We start from the raw sequence: 19,326 nt of genomic DNA, 5'->3' as shown, positions 1-19,326 counted from the left end.
ATTTGTAGGACAAGTTCCTCTTTTTGGGCTTGGGCACTAGGGCCAAGAGACAATGAAGTGGAGCCAGGGCAATCAGGAGGCCCGTCACTCGGCCAATGTGCTCCACCACCGCCCTCCAAAGCTACCGACCTGCGGGCATTCCCAAGCTAAGTGGAAAAATCCAGTTCTCTCCGCCCCACACCTAGGGCAGTTGTCTCTTCGTTCCGCTGAAATACGGGCCAGGGAGACCGGGTTCATGTAGGTGCGATGTAGAAAATTAAAGTGGATCAATTTAAATCGTGCATTGCACAACACTTTTCGGGTCAGAAGCCTAATACGTTTGCGCTGTCCCGGCTCCAGAACGATCCCCAAATTCGCCTCCCAGGACGGCGCGACCGGAGGGGCTGAATCCCATCTCATGGCGGAGTACAATAAGGTGATCAGCTGCCTTCCCGTGCCGCAGGAGAAAAGAATGTTGAGGGTGTGGGTCAACGGGGGCGCCACCGGGAACTGGGGCCAAGTCGCCCTCACCATCTCCTGCAGTCCCCTGCAGTCCCCTGTAATGCAGGTACTGTCCCCTACCCAGGTCGAAGGCTGCCTCAGCGTGCTTAAAGGACACAAAGGAGTCGTCTGGATAAAGGTCAGCCAGAGTCTCACACCCACTGCCCCGCCACTCCCGAAAGGACATATTCTCCTCCATCAGCTTTACCGGGGCCAAAATTCACACTGGCAGTTCCCTATAAAAGGGGGCCCGCTGCAAGATCCGTTCAAAAAACCGCTGCCAGATCCCCGCCGCATGGCGCACCACATAGGGCAGGGCCCCGTCTGCCCCCGTCCCTGCATCAGCGCCACCTGCAAGGGTGTGTCGTCCTCTCTGCCCACCAGGAGCAGCAGCTCACAGTTGTCCGTGCCCGCAAACCACCGTGCAGCTGGCAGGAGCTGTGCCGCATAATAGTAGAGGTCAAACCGTGGAGCCTCAAGGCCCCCCTCCTCCCAGCTCCGGACCACGGTATGCAAGGCGACCCTACTTCGGCCGCCCGCCCAGAGTAAGGAAGTGAGCAGCGAGTTGAGCACTTGAAATATTCACGGGGGGAGCAGGACAGTGTATTTTGCAGGACATACAGTATCCTAGGCAACATTACCATTTTAGAAATCGCCAACCGCCCCATGAGAGAAAGGGGAGCGGGTTAGATAGAATAAGACGTCATCCGCGTAGAGGGAAATCACATGCACGGCTCCCCCCACTTTAATACCCCACTGTTCCATCTCCGCACGAATGGAGACTGCCAAGGGCTCTATCGCCAAGGCGAATAGGAGTGGCGACAGGGGGTACCCTGACGAGTGCCCCTCCCCAAAGACCACTCCTCAGAGCGGGCCGACCCAAGCCTAACCCAAGCCTGTGGTGCCCCATAGAGGATCCAGATCCAAGTGCAAAACACTGGCCCCAGCCCTGCCATCTTGAGCACCTCCAACAAATATCCCCAGCTGACCGTGTCAAAGGCTTTAGCCAGATCGACCGAAACCAAGACGTGGGGCTCTTCCCTACCACGCACCCCGTGGAGGATATGATTCAAACGCCGCAAGTTCATTGCAGTATTACGACCAGGGTTAAACCCACACTGGTCCTCATGGACCAAGTGTGCCATGTGGGGGGCCAGTCGAGTGGCCAAAAGTCTGGTGAGGATCTTAACGTCGGTATTGATCAAAGTGATAGGCCGGTACGCCGCGGGGTTGCAACTATCTCCTCCTGGTTTTAAAATCATGCAGACCTCTCCCTGATTCATGGTGGGCGGAAGGACTCCAGGGCCTCATTATAGTCCTGCAGTAAGAGGGGGCCCAGGACATCCCCAAACGAGTGATAAAGTTCATGCGGGAAGCCGTCTACGCCCGGTGCCTTAGCTCGTGGAAGGGCGGCCAACGCCACTCGAATCTCCCGGAGTGTTAACACCGTGTCCAGCTCCTCCGACACCTCTCCTCAGAGGGCCTGGAGAGTCAATCCCTGGAGGTAAGGCCGATAGTAGGCCTCCGTAATCGTGGGGTCAGTAGTATACACCTCCCGTAAGTGCGAACAAAGGACCTCGAGGATGTCAGACTCCGAATGTACCATGTCACCAGCGGGGCCCCGCAAGGCAACTATCCGCTCTGGTTCAGATTCTCGCCTAAGTATCCAGGCCAGCAGTCGGCCGGACTTGTCCCCCTCACGGTGGAGGCGCTGCCGATATTGACCCAAAGTATACTTGTCCAGACGGGTAAGAATGTCATGGACGGACACCTGAGCCTCCCCCTCCGTCGCCCGGTCCGAGGCATCTGGATCCGGAAGAGACTGACAGCGCCTGAGTCTATCCTCTGCGTCCCGCAACTCAGAGAGCAAGTTCTTCCAGACTTGAGGCCCATACAGGCACCACGAACCACCGCTTTCAAGGCCTCCCATTTGGTTGAGTAGGGCAAATCACAGACGGTCCAGTTCAGGTCGATATAATTAGCCAGGGTAGTCGCCACATGGTCCTTTCCCACCTGGTCCTGCAGGAGGTCCTTTGGCATCCGCCAAGTACGGGGGCGCGTAGCCTGGTCAGCGCAGGTCACGTCGCACGTCACCGGGGAATGGTCTGACAGAAAACGGGCGGGTAGGTAACCACCAAGGAGAGGGACGCCGCAATATTGGCCGCAAGGAAGCGATCTAGTCTTCTGTGGGTACCATGCGTCGGGGTATAACAGGTGTAGAGCCTCTGGGTAGGGTGGCCCGTGCGCCACACATCCACAGCCCCAAATTGTGCATCACTTCCCAGAGCCTCGCCGTCATGCGCAGCTTCGTGCCAGAGCAAGGAGGACATCAATCCAGATCCGGATCCAAAACGCAGTTAAAATCCCCGAACGAAAGGAAGGAGGTATCAAGATCCGAGACAATAGGGTCCTGGAGAATGGAAAAGAAGCCAGGGTCATCTACATTCGGTGCGTATGAATTTAGGAGCAGGAAATCCCGACCACCCAACTTAACCCGAAGCAGCAGATACCTGCCTTCTATGTCTGCCTCTAGATACTGAACGGCACAGGGAACCCCTGGCGCCACCCAGATGAGGACCCCCTTGGCGTATGTGGATAAGGAGGAATGGAAGACCTGGCCCCTCCATTTTTTGGACAGTTTCTGAGCACCCTCCTCGTTCAAGTGGGTCTCCTGGAGACACGCCACAGAGATCCCATGTCTTCGGAGGAATGAAAGGACCCTGTGTCTCTTGGTGCAAGTGCCCAAACCGCGCACGTTCCAGGTTAAGAATGTGAAACCCATTTCAGACAATGATGCCCCTCCGGGCTCTGTAATACATAAATTGCGATCCGCCACCCCCAGGGCCAAGCACTGACCGTGTCGGGAAGTTCAACTCTCAGGACCAGCCACCCACGAACCCGAACCATCGTACACTTGATGCCAACAACAACTCTCCCTCCCAACCCCTCCCAACAACAAAGAACCCCCAACCCCACAACTACTCCCGAACAATCCCCTCCACCCCCACCCACGAGCAAAAAGACAGCTAGAACAAAACATGCTATCCTGCCCTCCCCCTGCCGGTGCCAGGACGTGCACAGCCACCCCATCCATTCCACACAACACTCACACACACACAACCAAACCAATACCACCCCCCCCCCCCCTTCCAGCTCCCCGCAGGACCCAATCTGGCAGGACAGTTGCTAGGCTGGCTATAAATATTAAACACATAGCCTTCCCACCCCAGAGTCCTCCTTCAGCAGGATGCAAGTCTTCCGCTCCATCTCGCCATCTACGGGCAAACAGTATAGGCCACAGGCATCCCCAACAACCAAAAAATACAGCCCACGGTCCTCCCAGGTCAAGAGAAACACAGCTGAGACAAAACAATACCTCAAGATGGAGCCGACTCCGTCAGTGGCTCGGATAGTCCAGTCTCCAGGATCACCGGGTCCATAGTGTCCGTACCCGGTACTGTATCCTGTAGGGTGTCCCGAACCAAAACTCCCCCAGGGACAGACCTGCTCGGGGACTCCGGACCCATCTCCTCCCCGGAAGGTCTCAGAAGCAGAGCGCCATCCTCGCCCACCATGATCCTAGACCCCTCGGGATCTTCTCAACCAGATCAGCGTCTTCGTCGTCCGCGATGTCATCTCTGAGGACGGGTCCCCCACATCTCACGGGGTCCCCCACGTTCTCCCGGAGGCAGGTCATCGCCCCGTATCTCCAGCCACTCCCATACCTCTGCTGGGGATTCAAAGAAGTGTGCACGATCCTGCGAGATCACCTGGAGCTTGGCCGGATATAATAGCATGTACTGGAGCTTCATCTCTCGGAGCTTTTGTTTTACTCCCAGGTAGGACTTCCGCTGCTCCTGCACTTGCTGGGTGTAATCAGGATATATGGAGACGCGGCTGTTTTCGATAGTGAGATTCGCCGTCTCCCTCGCCGCCCTCAATATGCAGTCCCGCTCTTTATAGTTTAGGATCTTAGCAATGAGTGCCCTCGGGGCTCCCCCGGACGCGGAGGCGGAACTAGGGCCCGGTGCGCCCGTTCGATAACGAAGACGCTCGACAGGCCCTGCGGACACAGGTGGGTTCGAATCCAGGTCTCCGGAAAACGGTCGGCATTTCCCGCCTCCAACCGTTCTGGCACACCCAGGACCCTAATATTACTGCGACGCGCTCTTCCCTCCGCGTCCTCAGCTCTCCGCTCCAAGGCATGCGTTGCGGCCGTGAGGTGCGTTACCGTCTTCTTGAGGAAGGCCACCTCGCCTTGCAAGTGGGTAATGTTGCCCTCGGGATCCGAGACCTTATCCGCCACCTTCCGGAGATCCGTCCGCAAAAGATTAACATCAATTGACACAGTCTCAATCTGCCGCTCAGTGCAGTGTGGGAGCCTTGTATAGCTTTCAATAGTTCGGCCCGGAAAGGCTCCGCAGGCCCATCCGCACCCTCCTCCTGACCGGTCTGGCGCATAATTCGTTGCGACGGCAGCTGCTGGGAAGTGTACTGCGTAATGGTGTTGGGCTGGGTGGACTTCAACATCCTATCCTTGCGCATTGACGGTTGCCAAAACAGTCCCAACGTTCCCTCCAGAGGAGTTCCAAGGAACTCTCACGCCCAACGTCCCTCAGCTGCGGGTCCCCAGGCAGCTCCTCAGGTCGTATGTCCGGTACACTCAACCGTACCTCCAGGTCGTCGTAAGGGGCGTCAAAAGCAGGGGGACGCCAGGCAAGGGCCAAAAGCATCCCCGCCGCAGCCCAGGCAAGGTCACACAGCTGCAGTCAGGGTTGGAGGGCCCCTTGTCACCTCCCAGGGCAGCAGCAATTGTGGGGGCAGTCCGAGACGACAATCCAATCCCCTCGGAGGCGCTCGACAATGGATTGGAGCTCACAGGATGGTAGGTGGTAAGCACGGGCAGCACCCCCCTCTTCGCCAGGTAAGCGGTGGGGCCCGGAGAAAGCAGGCCAGCACAGGGAGCAGGGACGGCGCGGCGGGCCGGCAATCCAATGTTCAGCCACTCACCCGTGCTCTCGCTATCGCAGCCTCCCAGGATCGCGGGGCTCTCGCCAACAACACAGCGCCCTTGGGGGCAGTCCGGGGCAACAATCTAATCCCTCAGGAGTCGCCCGATATAGGAGTGGGCCTCACATGATAATAGGCGGCAAGGTCAATCAGCACCCTCCCACTTCGCCAGGCAGGCGGTGGGGCCAGGGCATGTAGACCTGCAGAGTCCGCAGGGCCTATTCGGCGCGACAAACCGGCCCCCGAGGAGGCGCCCAGGTAGGGAGGGAGGTCCGCAAGAAAAAGATGCCCAAGCGGCAATGTCCTACCGCATACACCTCTCTCTCCTCTCCAACAGCGGGACGCAGGGCAGGTAGGCCGGCACCGGGAGCAGGATCCTCCTGTTGGTCGGGCAGCCCGGTCTACGGCCACCCACCCTGATGGCAACAGTCACGGCGCCCCAGGGCTCAAAGCCTCTCAGCAACAGGAGCGCCGCGGGGTAGGGGCACCACAATGTGCTAGCTTCAGTCTCGACAGCAAGTTGGCAGCCCAGCAGGGGAGGGGCTAAAATCCAAACTCCGATGCCCCACAGTGCCACTCTCGCCCCGACTGCCTCAAAGTGCATGCCAGCACCCAGGTCTGCCAGGGCAAGGAGGTCTGTCCCCAGGAGCGTCCACCAGGTCAGGAGGCTCCCGCACTAATCACAAGGCGGCGTCCGGGGGGGAAGGCCGGCCGCCGCGTCGCACCCCTGGGCCTGCGGGTCGGATCCAAGCAAGGTACGATGCCCGCAGAGCCCTCCGGCCACACACGGGCCTCACCGAGGCGGAGCCCCAGATGGCAGCGGGCTACGCCGTCCAGCAGGCGACACCACAGTCTCCAGGGGGCACAGGGAAGCAGATCCGCCCTCGCAACACCGCTCCGGACCAGGCCGCAATCCCCGGCCTCACGTAGGTGGAGGTCCGGTTCCCACAGCGTCAGCTCTTCTTGCCGAGAACTCCGCGGATCGCCGCTCTCAGCCGCCGGCCCGGGGTCACCATCGTAAGAGGAGCCCCCGGCTCCCGGTACAGTCAATAAAATGCCCAAACAGGATATTTATGCAGGATGTCTGGGTCCGCAGGACGGGAGCTGGCAGAGCTCACGTCCTGTCGGCCATGCTGCTTGGCCATGCCCCGTGACCCACTATGATTAACAACCATCACAGGGATGGTGGCCTGCTGGGCTCAGCAGACCACATAAATCAGATTGCTTTTCATTTTTTATTTTTTTTAAATGACGCCCATTTACATGTGAAAGGAAAATGACCCGCATTTAAAACAAAAAAATAAAAATGTTAAATAAGACTAGGCTGTGGTCCCATTGAACAACTACCTACTCTTAAAAAATTATTTTGTCAACATTCGCAAAGGGAGAATGCGTTACCATGCGTTACCACTACATTGAGTAGTATTTGATCGCAAAACCAAATTGTGATTCGATAATATGCTACCAAATCGCATTTGGATTTATTACATACCAAAAGGCCTTTTAGCAAACAATCAGTTTTATCGAATTGAACCTTCATACATCATGTCCATAGTACGGGAAAAAGGAAAAAAATGCATGCCTGTACAAAATTCAAGCATCAGGGGCGGCTCTAGGCTTATGGTGGCCCTGGGTAGGGAGAGTAGGTAGGGGGCCCGGAAGAGGTGGTCCGGGCGGGGCGGAGCTCCCCAGAGCTCAGGAAGGGGGTCAGGGTGTTTGGAAGTGGAACAAAGCCGGAGGCCGCCAAATCCTTACCACCTGGGCCGCCATGCAAATATGTATCCTTCCTCAGAGGATTGGATTATTATATTAAGGATATATATTATCGTGGCCGCCTCTGGGGTTTGGCGGCACTGCGCAGGTGCACAGCTTGCACATACCTAAGGCCGGCCCTGCAAGCATGCAAATAATTAACTGTCCTCATTCAATGACACATCACCTAAAATTCAGATAATGAGATCATATACAACATCCATTCACCAAAAATGGAGTTGTAGGAAATCAACCTGTTTTATATGATCTACCCAGATTTTTCAACTTTTGCTGGCTACTATATTTTTGCCAGCTTTAGTACTCTTTGCACTTTACCACTGCTAACCAGTAGTGAATTGCCTGTGCTCGCCTTTAGATATGGTCGAAATGTCATACTCCTAATGGGTAAATTTAACTTACCTAGTCATTAGATTACGGCACAAAATGTACTCCAGGGTCTGAAAGTTAAATGCGACTAGTGGACTGCAGCACAGACAGTGCCAACCACTAGGATGGCAGTGCAAACATGGCTTCAGGCCTACCACTGTAACCTGACTATTACAGTGCAGAACATGCACTGCGACCTGCCAAAATAAACACTTTCGACAGGTAAAAAAAACTCCTTCTTGGACATTAGTAAGCCACCCCTATGGAAACCTTGTAGCCCACAAGGTAGGGAGCATGATATTTAAAAGTGGGACATGTAAAAAAGTAATATTAGAATCTCCTTACAGTGACAACGCCCAAAATGTTATTTTCAATGTGGTAGGCCTGCTGTCCTATGTAGAAAATCAGAGTTCAGATACAAATATTAATTTTGTATGCTGGGATTGGGGCCAATTTAATCAGCTATATTTACTACTTATTAAAAATCAAATTCAATGGTGAAGTTGGATTTTTAATAAATAGTAAGGAAAAGTTACTTTTAAAAAGTTACCTCTTCCTTGCCTGTGGTTTCTGAAGGCTAATTTGATTTAGTTTCCTGGATTCTACCAACTAGTGAATAGACTTGTATATGTCTGAAATGCCTCCTAGGAGCGAACAATAGGCTGGTCTGAACAGGCAGAGATGACTCCTCAGAGTTCAGCAGAATACATACCTACCTTTGTGCACTGAGCCAAAAACATCTAACATGGCAATAAAATGAGAATGTTTATATACAATTAATACAAATTGAAAGGACAGAGCCCTCTTTACACTTTCAATAGTGAGTTGAACATTTCAGGATGATTCGCAAAGGTATGTAAAAGAATACTCTTATAGCACCACTTCCTATACTCAAATGTTTTTATGAATCAACCCCTCCTTTTTTACTCAAATACCATTTAGCCACTCAACTCCATCACTTTCCATCACTGAAAGAATTACACAAACAATTCTTAACTAGCAAAGCACAAAGCAGTACAGCCTCTTGGTTTACCATCAGACTTGTCAGCAGATGCACGGTCTGGTGGTTTAATTGACTAATGTGTCCACTGAAGGGGCCTGTGTTTGACCTCATGGTCGGAGGTTCAAATCCATGTGGGTCCACTCATCCTTTCATTCTTCTGAGGTCGTTAAAATGAATACCATTGAGTTGGGCAACAATAAACATCTGTTATTCAGCACCATAATACCCTTCTGGGTGAATGCGCTTTAAAAAATACACATGTCATGTTATGGTGTGATTACATCAGAGCCCTGCAATGACTATTAAGGAGCTATGCAAGAAATAACAATGATAATGCTCTTAAATTGCCTAGTGGATGAAGGTATTAGAAGAAAAGGAATAAAATCAAAGGGCATCCCACAGCAAATTAATCGACAATGATAATGCTAGAATTTGGCCAGGTCGATACTGCCCTTTTGTGTGTGGCATAGTAATAGGTTCCAGCTTGAGAATCACACTACTCCATTTTGTTCAGAGTCTGCTGACGCAAACATAGAAGCCACCTCATATGGTGTGTGATCTAAAAAGTATGCTAGGAGCTGGGTAATCAAAGTATTTTATACTAAGGAAGTCATAATAGCTTGAGCCTTGCAGAAAGAAGAACGAAGACAAACTATACTATATGTAAACACAGACAGCCTGGTACCAGCTCTCTCTTCAAAAGAAAGTCAAGCCATTTATTCCTGAAAGCGAGTTCAGAACTGCTGTTCAAGCCCTTGCACTCTTTTTTAAAATCTTTTTATTAACAAAACCTTGAGAGATCACATTATACAGCATTAATGTTGTGAGTACATTAAATACCATATACAAAGAATCAAAATCAATACTTTCTCAGGTGGAGCAAGCCCCCAGGGTAGCCTTTTTCATAAAACTATTCGTCCCCCCACAGCCCTCTATATCTTTTCCACGGCGTCCACACCTTTTCTCAATTCTGAGCACACCCCCTAATCTTATACACTGTTTCCTCCGCCCTCTGACACCAGTCAAGGTCACGTTTCCATTTCTCAATCAGAAGGGGTGCCAACGCCCCCCAATTTTTGGCGATGTTTCGCTTTGCCACCCCCACTGACAGTGCTAGCCATATAGCCGCATACTTGGGCCAGTCTGCCTCCCCCCTGATCATTAAGAGAAGCCATTTTGGATCAAGGGGGACAGGCGCATCAACCACCTCCGACATAACGTCCGTGACACACTGCCACAATATGGACATTTTGGGACATTCCCACCGGATGTGTATGAAGGTTTCCTCCCCCCCACACCCCCTGATGCACTGCAAAAGCCCTTGCACTCTTGAAGATGGTAATGCCCACTCAATGGCGTCCCAGACTCCACACTTGCATACCCTTAGGGGCCTCCTACATGCAGAAGCATGTTTCATTTAGGCCTGAGGAAGTATTATCACATCAGCCCCACCCAGACGGAACTCCATTTGCTCCCCTTGTCAAACTTCACCAATAGCCATCACAACCAGTACCTAGGCTTATTTGTAGACACGCTCACCACCTATGGTGGTTCTCTGCACACCCTCGTCCAGGACACCATCAGATTGCAGACTAAAAAGTGTAAAAAAAAGAAAAAAGACAGCTGGCCTTTTCCATCAGTGCATCCAGGATTTGGAACAACATCCCTGTATCCATCGGACCGTCCCGACACTGCTCCAGATTAGGAAGGAGTTGAAGAATCACCTCTTTAAAGAAAACCTCTTCAAAAATGTATTAAGCATCCATAACTCTGCTCCCTCTCATTACTTGCCAATTTAAAACTTGCCTTTGACTATGTACAGCGCTCCGCTGCATTTGGGCTTGCTTCATGCTATAGAAATACATACATGCATACAATCATACATACATACATACATACATACACACACACACCCTTGCATACATACATACATACATACGTTGCCCAGTGCTTAATTTGTAAAAATATAAGTGACTAGGCACTTTTCAGGAGGCCACTGTAGTTTGCACCACCCATTGTCCTGGCCGCCACTGCCGGTAACAGTATAAACGCAACTACTAACATCACATTCCTACAAGTGCAGTTCTTCAGACTATTCCAGGCCCCCAAAGCAATAAGAATAGTTTGGGTGGCAGATAGTAGTAATTTTTGATAAGCAAATTTTATTGATTTGTAAAAGACCTGAACAATTCAGCAAATACACGGAAATCACAAGTAATGGATTCATTTGCACAAGCACTGTACCCCCCAATCACGTTCCCCATAAAAAAAAATACATCAATTGAATCTGAATCAGGTTAACACAGACCCTCCACATTCCCCAACCACCTCCCCCACACTCTATGGTATTTCTTAACGCATCCCTTAGCTTTATATAGGGCTTTCTCCCGGGTCGCGCACCAGTCCACCCCTCTTCGCCACCTCTCCAGAGTGGGTGGATCAGAGCTTATCCAAGCCGCCACAATGTCCCGCTTGGCCACCACCATAGCTGTGTTGAAAAACACCTTATCATTCTTGGACCCATCCAGCCCATCAGTGATCCCCAGCAAGGAATTACATGGGTCGTGAGGAACCTCCCAGCCCAGTAGTCAAAAAAACCACTTTATTCGATTTTGTTAAAAATCATAAAAGCATACTACAACAGTTAAAAGACAATCCAAATACATGTTTAAAAAATTTCATACAATACAATACAATTTAAGAACAATAAAAAGGTCAGATTAAAAAGGGCTCATCATGTGCAAAAAAGCAAGGTATACCACGTTCATCACAGTCCCCACTGTTAAGCTTGTAATTTCCTCTTCCTAATCCGAACAGCAGCAACAAGGTAATTTGCCACACTGAACATTACCAAGGGTGATTCAAGCATTTGTAAAAACAGAAGAGCTGGTTTACTTGCGTGAAAGCCCAGCCCAGTACATCCGTTAGATCCACTTCAATGGACCCCCAAAACTGCCCCAGGCGGGCGCACAACCAAACCATATGGAGGAAGTCGGCCGGGGCATGCTTACATCTTGCACAGGACGCGTCCAGGCGCAAACCCGCTCTATACAGGTGCGAGTGAGGTACGCAGCATGTAAATAGTAGAGCTGAACTAGCTTGAGTTTGGCTGAGACGGTGACTATTCTGGGGGCCATAAGGGCATCACGCCAGTCCACCTCGTCAAAGGGGCCCACCCAATCCACCCATTGATCCCTCAGCGTGTCTAGGGATGTGGGAGCATTGTTAATGAGGGTGCGGAAAATACGGGAAACCCCCCCACCCAAGTCTCCCAACATCGTTTGGGCGTCAGAGTGACTGTATTCAGGGAGCCTCGTTTCATCCGCAATATGCATGTGGAGGGCTCAGTTGCAAATATTTATAAAACTGGTATGAGTGTAGGGAGTAGCGTGTTTGGTGGTCCTGGAAGGACAGCATACGGCCCCTTGCCAATGCGTCCCCTAGCTGGGAGATGCCAATAAGGTCCCAGGTTCTGAACCCCGCAATCCACTAACCTCCGGGAGCCAAGCCCCTTGCCAGAGGCGAGTACATTGGGTCAACTTCCCCGTCCATCCGGTGTAACAGATCGATGCCCGCCAGGCCAACAACGCAGAGCGTGTCACATCCGGCGTTCGTGTCGGAATGGGCCCCCGTACATCATGTTCTGGATGTCCGTGAGCCCCAGTTCAAGCCTGTAGGCTGGATCCGACCAACCCCCATTAAACCAGTTGTGAATGACCAGTAGACGCACATCCAAAAAGTACAGATACAAGTGCGTCATTCCCGTACCGCCATCTTCAGAGGGAATCTGACAGGTCGACAGAGCCACGCGGGCCCATCCTCCTCTCCAGAGAAACTTGGTGGTTAGGCTGTCCAGCTCCATGAACCACGTCCTGGAAAAACAGAATGGGGTATTCTGCAGGACGTAAAGAAATCTGGGGAGGATCATCATTTTAAATAGGCCCACCTTCTCCAGGGGGTTCGGAGGCAGCTTTGTCCATTTGAGGAGGTCCTCCTTGGCCTTCTTAACCAACGGGGCCACGTTAAGGGACCAGCCCAACTCGGGAAGAAGGGTGATCCAAATCCCCAGATATTTAAAGGACTGCCTCCGGAGTGGTATGGTAGACTGCCAATCAAAGCGCTCTCTAGAAAGATGTAGGGAACCAATACTGACTTCCCGGGGTTTAGCCTCAGCCCCGAGGCCTGCTCGAATGCGTGCAGGATCCGGAGGCAGTGTGGCCCAGAAGAGGCTGGATCAGACAGGAAGACAAGGACATCGTCCGCGTACAATGCGATCTTGTCCGCATGCGTGTTGGGCCACTCCCACCCATTGAGGCGCTCCTCCGCCCGCACCAGGGAGGCCAACGGCTCCATCGCCAGGGCGAACAGCAACGGGGAGGAGGGACATCCCTGCCTAGTGCCCCGGCGATGGGGAAGGCCTCCAACAGCACCCCATTAACCAGCAAACACGCCCTCGGGTGCGCGTACAGGACCCGGACTAGGGAGCAAAAATGGGGCCCGAACCCCATCTCAGTAAACACGCCCTGCAGGTATGTCCAGTCCACCAAGTCGAAAGCCTTTTCGAGTCAATGGACAGGAGCGGCAAGTACGGGGTGAGCCGTTGCCGATGCGCCAGGGCCAGATGCAGCCTACGAAGTCAGTGGTGAGTCCCAAGCTGAGGGATGAACCCGCATTGATCTGGGTGTACCAATAGGGCCAAATAGGTTTTCAGCCGTTGGGCCAGAATGGTGGCGTAAAGTTTAATTTCGATGTTGAGGAGGGATATGGGGCGGTACACTGCACATAGGCGGGAAGGAGGCTGGGATTTCGGGAGAACCACAATGGTGGCGATATCCATTTCGGGCGGAAAAGAACCGCTCTCTGCCGTTTCTGTAAACAAGCTGGCTAGGTGTGGCGCTAGGATGCCTCGGTAAGCCGCGTAGTACTCCTGCGGAAAGCCATCCGGACCCGGGGAGACCAGAGTGATCACCTCCTCAGTTTCTTTCAAGGAGATGGGACGCTGCAGATCTTTCTGAGCCGCTGGTTCCAACCTGGGGAGGCGCACCCCTCCCCAGTCAAGGAGGGCTGCAACGGTCAGCATAGGGGCAAGTGCAGCATATAGCCTCTTGTAGTATGCCGCAAAGGTGTTTGCCATTGCCACGGGTGCCCGTTGCACCGCTCCAGTTGCGTCCACCACCTCCGGGATAATACGATTCGCCCTGGGGTATGTGGCCAGCATGTGCAAAATCGTACCATTCTTGTCTCCCCACCCGTAAACTCTTGCTACCGAAGACCTGCAGAGGAGCTTGGCCGCATCCAGGGACAGTTGTTTAATATCATCTCAGATGAGGGCTAATTGACGGGTCTGAACGGCGTCCTCTGACATGGATTGTAGCTGTTCCAAGCGAAGCGCCTGCGCTTCCTTAGAGGAGATTTCCTGTAACTGAGACTGCCTCTGGATCTTCAGCTGCCGTTTTGCAAAGCCTCGTAAGGTCGCCTTTCCCGCCTCCCACAGGGTACCTGGAGATTCTACCGTGCCCTCGTTGGTAGCAAAATATCTGGCAAGTTCCTTCCCCACCGCCTGCCTGAAATCTTTATCCTGGAGAAACCAGGCATTCATCCTCCATGTTTGGTGGGCCGTGTAAAGGGGGGGCCCCTGAGCTAAGGAGTATCGGGGAGTGGTCAGAAATGCCTCTAGGGAGGCTGCGGACATCGACAATCATGGAACAGTCGGGCGCAGGGACAAAGATCACATCAATACACGCTTGGGTGCGGTGAGCCGATATCGTATGCATGAATTGGATACTGCGTGGGTGAAATATGTGCCATGCATCGCAAAGCCCCAGGGGCTCAGACCAGTTTTGCAGTTGTTTCGCGCTCGCCACCCGGGCGCCTGCGAGAACGGCGCCTGCGAGAACGATTATGTGGAGGCTAGGGAGCGGGGCGGCCAAGCCCGCCCCCGCATCCCCCCCCACCCAGGACACAATTATCGGCCCGCAGAGGGTGCTCCTCCATCGCCCAGGCCCACGCCTCCATCGGGCTGTCGAAAAATAGTGTCTAGTTCTCAAATACCACCCTCAGGCAAGCCGGGAAGAGGAGCCGATACTGAATGTTAAGTGCCCTCAACTTCTGCTTGACCTCTCCGAAGGAGCGACGTTGGCCCTGGACCTCACGGGTGTAATCTGGGAAGATCATAATTGCAGAGTTTTCATGGAGGAGCCACTGTCGCTTGCGGGCTTCAGACAGGATGATGTCACGGTCCTTGAAATTAAGAACCCGCATTATGATCGGACGGGCAGGTGAGGCCCGGCATTGGCTTGGGGGCCAGGGACTGGTGGGCCCGCTCGATCGCAAACCAAGGGGACAGGGATCCCTCAGGGACCCACGACCTCAGCCACCTCTCCAGGAAGTTCACTGTATGACCCTGTTCCGCTCCCTCCGGAAAGCCCACTAGGCGGAGGTTGTTGCGTCTGGACCCATTTTCAGCATCCTCCGCCCGGTGGTGCAACTCCAGAGTATGGGACTGAAGACGGCCACCTGCCCATTAAGTTGCTGCACATCATCTTCCACAGAGTAGATCCTGTATTCAGTTTCTTTAATCCAGGCGTTCGCATTGCGAAGGGCCTGCCTGATGAGGGTTACATCCACTATCACCTCTGCGATTTTGCCCTCCACCGAGGTCTGGGACGTATGGATGGCCTGGAGGATGGCGGCCTGGAGGATGGCGGCCAGTTCAGAGGACGGAGGAGCCTCCTGCCCAACCACTCCCCCAGTAGCACCCCCCCGGGCTGGTGAAGCGATCCATCTTGGTCTGGGTGGCGGAGACCTTCACCGATCTATCCGTTCTACCCATATTTGGTCCCCGGGGAGGAATGTTATCTCAAGGACCCCCCGGCCTGGTCCCATTCCAGACCACACACAGCGACCGCAGGAATAGAGGCGGCTCTGGGACAGGTATGGCAGGGGATCATGGAAGCACAGTAGTGGGCAGCGCCATGCCTGGGGAGGAGAAGCCCAACCGGGACAGGTCGCTGGTCGCAGGGATGGCGCACGGAGTGGGGGAAGAGGGGGAGGAGACAGGGTGGAGGGAAGGAAGCCGTGCCAACCAGGACCCCACCCGCCTGCCGACCGACGGCCAAATCCTCCACCCAAACCTAGATGCAATGGCACCCCCACTCCTTACCCCCAGTCCAGGGCACAGGAACTCACCGCTCGTCGCCGACCACCAGCGGAGTCCGCAGCAGCAGCACAGGCCTCAGGCTCAATAGGGGCAGTCCGGAAGCATGCAGGTCTCCCCCATGTGGCCACCACAGGCGCTCTACCTCCAGGAATGTTGCGTGGGCCCAGGGAGTGGGGAGGGAGGGAAGCCCCGCTCCCAGCTGGCCGCCCAGGGCACCAGTGATGCCCCTCCACGAGGGACCACAATCCCAATAGGATCCACCGCAGGCGGAGGCCATTGTCTCCCGAGAAGTCCGCCCAGGCCCAGGAGGGGGGGCAGTGAAGGGGCAAATCCTAAACATATCACACAGCGAGCGGAATCACGACACTCCGCCAGGAATCAGTTCTGCCCCAGTCAGGCTTCCTCCATGGGCGGTGCACCAGAAACGATCAGTCCAGGCCCCGGCAGGCACCAGTCCAACAAGACCACCACCGCAATGCAAGGGGGCCCGCGGCGCCCAGGTCCGCAGTCCAGGCCCCGGGCAATTCAGTCACAGGCCTCCACTAAGTCCAGCAGCTGTGGTGCACTGGGGCCCGCGGCGCCAATGCCCTCAATTCAGAACAGCGGGGCCCATCACCTCCACGCAGGCAAACCTCCAACAGAAGCCCTCATCGCCCGGCTCATCGGGCCATCCCACAGGACAGCAGCTTTGCTCCTCCCCTCTAATGAACCACACCCCAGGCCACCAAGCCAGGCCCCAGCTGCAGGGACGACGAGGAGGGCTCCAATGTCCACAGGGTCAATACGCCAGCTCACCTAGGCCCTCGTCGAGCCGAAACACAGCAGGCGGGGCCGGACCCGCCACAGAGCAGGAGCACCGCGGGCCTCCGGGAGCAGCAAATATGTTCATTGTACTGCCCGAATGACGGCCGATTACAGCGCCCTCTCGTGGCGGATAAACACCAGCTCCCAATGTGCCTGTGTCCCCGGGGGGGAAGGCCAGCAGAAGCCCACGAAGACGGGGGGGAAGCCAGCTACCTCAGTGTCCCCCCTGTGTATAGGCTCATGAACAGTCCGCGGAAGAGGGTCACTGAAAGCTCAGGACCCGCGCGGCAGAGGCCGCCATTTCAGAGATGCCGCCAGGCGGACCAGGGAGACCGGGGTTGCTCCCAACTCTCCAAGGCGCCCCCGCCGTCCCAAACGGAGCTCCGGCAGCTCCCCAGCAACAGTGGTCCCAGTGCAAGATGTTCAGGGGTCCCGATGATCGCGGATGGCCGAGCGGATGACGGAGGGGTCCGGAGCACACCTAAGGTGCGACCGCCATCTCTACGCTCGTCATTTTTAATTTATAAGAAATGAATAAACAACTGTTGTTGTGCTCATATCTAAACAAAACAAACAGCACCAGAATGTGGCAGTCAGTCATAAGTGCGGTGTTGGCAATTAAGTGCGGGTGCGAGCACTGGAAACCACTGGCTCAAATTAAGTACGGACGTTGACCCAATATTATTTAAATGCTTTGTTAAAAATATGAAGCTTTATACCAGTAGTTTCTTAATGAACATGCATTTGCATTGTATGCGATTTCATAAATCCTAGGACCTACCTTCTGGGGCAGAAAATATCTCAGCTATTGTTTCCAATATAGTCAAGGCAGAAAATCTGGTGGGATGGGAGGAGCCAGGAAACAGAGCTTCAAACAGGCTGTTACTCAGGGATAACATGAACTCCTTGAAAATTAAAAAATGGATCGTAATGAACTACAAACAGTAGAGTTAGCATCAAATAAACAGAAAATGTAATTACATATAGACAATTACATTATACAGAAACAAAAACATCATTCCAAATGTTATACAGCTTTCCAAAAATGACAAAACCCCAATACGAAAAGCATGGTAGATTTAAGAAATTGTCTCGACAATAATTTGCATAATGCATATAAGATAGATAGTGAAAAAACATAGTAAGTTGGAAAGCTCGCTAGCAAACGTGAATAATTAGTCAATGTGAATAGAAAAAGGTGGGACAAAATCTTTTAGGAGGTGTAACTTTCAGTGGATGAACAAACAAGAGTATCTTCATGGCAATCTAGCCTTAAAGTGCATTTCACCACATGACATTCTATTCCAAAGCATCTGGGGCAAGACAACCGATTGAATTCGTAAAAGGGCAAGTCCTCTTTAAAAAAAGTATTTCGTTATAGTTTTCTTTCGAATACTATCTCCTTCAGTGTGTGCGAGACACAACTGTGCCATGTTGAATGAGCAAATTCCACTTTCACTTGTAGACCTTTTAGTTTGAATATAGCATTACATCACAAGTTGTATCAACGACTTGCTGTAGGGGGCGCGCTGGACTTAGGAATACTAATAATTACTTTTCCTACTTCAGTTTTTACAACCGCAGGGAAGGTGTTGGATTTAAAACCCAACACATTCCTTGGTGTTGAACGCACCCTACAGCAAGTGGTAGTAACGACCGCGTTGCAAGCTACCGCATTGTGTTTACGGCGTTGTAAACGCTGTTTCCCCTTTAGTACATTAGCTGGGGTTGAGGGTTTGGGTCCCATGTATTATGGAAGAAATCTGCTCTTGACAACAGCACTGTTCTCCTTGTCATCTCGAATGTCTTTAATCTGTGATCCCTGGAACTATTGCCCAAAGGCATTAATCCTCTAGGACTCCAAATGTCTGCCTCTTTCAATTTCAGATAGACTGATCGTAGAGAAGAGGATGGAGAGGGAATGCTGTATGATCAGCCGTGATATTAAAGTGGCCTCACCACAATGCCTATGAGGTCTTATGAGGAAGTTACCCATTGAGAGATATTGGTCATTCTAACTGAACCCACCCAAGTTGTGAAATATAATAATTTCACAGCAAGTTTGCCTTCAGCAGAGTTTTTCTATGCCTGTGGAGGAAAACAACAACTGCTTTCATGGGAAATCTACTTATTGTAGTTCCATTGTTGAAAAAGTCACAATGTTCACAAGTAAAAGGCAAAGCAAAAAACTATGAAATCTTCACAATGCTGCAAAGTTCCTATAGACGTTTAAGAAGGTTTGCAGAACATAAACGTTGCAACTTCAGCCCCCTAGTCACATCAAGCTTTTACAAAATATGGATCAACTTGTACACCAGCAGTTACGTCCACGTAGGGTTTAACATTGGTTTTCTAGACAGCATGCCGCCTGGTGTTGTGATTAACATATTTTTTAAGGGTCACCAATTTTTTCCCCTTTTTGTGACAGTTTGGTTTTTTTCTCACCTCATAACGCTTCAAGGCCACAGAGGGATCCCAGGCAGCTGCATCTGGTTCACTGACAGACTCCAACTTGTTTTTACTTTGCTCCATTTTATACAACACTTGTGAACTTTCTTGAATCCTACAAAACAGCTGAAAGTGCAGTTTGCAGTGTTAGAATAAGTGCATTTCAAACCACGTACACTGACACAAGCCTTTAAATGAGCTAAAAGCTAACTTAAATATATCAAAGGTAAACATGGTATTCTGACGTGAGAAAAAAGAAATGAGTGGAGAGGAGTGGAGAAAA

The 19,326-nt window shown here is 52.4% G+C and overlaps 1 protein-coding gene across 1 annotated transcript in view; it reads right to left on the bottom strand.

The window, feature by feature from the left end:
* Positions 1–19,326, bottom strand: part of THADA (THADA armadillo repeat containing) — a 1,588,234-nt gene that overhangs the window by 1,363,610 nt on the left and 205,298 nt on the right. The window contains exons 15-16 of the mRNA XM_086927803.1: positions 19,041–19,169; positions 17,377–17,500 (exon numbers count right to left, since the gene is read on the bottom strand). Coding sequence (XP_086783929.1) covers positions 17,377–17,500; positions 19,041–19,169 — 253 coding nt within the window. The remainder of the gene's footprint in view (positions 1–17,376; positions 17,501–19,040; positions 19,170–19,326) is intronic.

Source organism: Lissotriton vulgaris, chromosome 6 (assembly GCF_964263255.1).
Source record: "Lissotriton vulgaris chromosome 6, aLisVul1.2, whole genome shotgun sequence".
Lineage (NCBI taxonomy): Eukaryota > Metazoa > Chordata > Amphibia > Caudata > Salamandridae > Lissotriton > Lissotriton vulgaris.
Note: the sequence above shows the minus strand (reverse complement) of the source record. Positions and strands in the feature narration are given on the sequence as shown.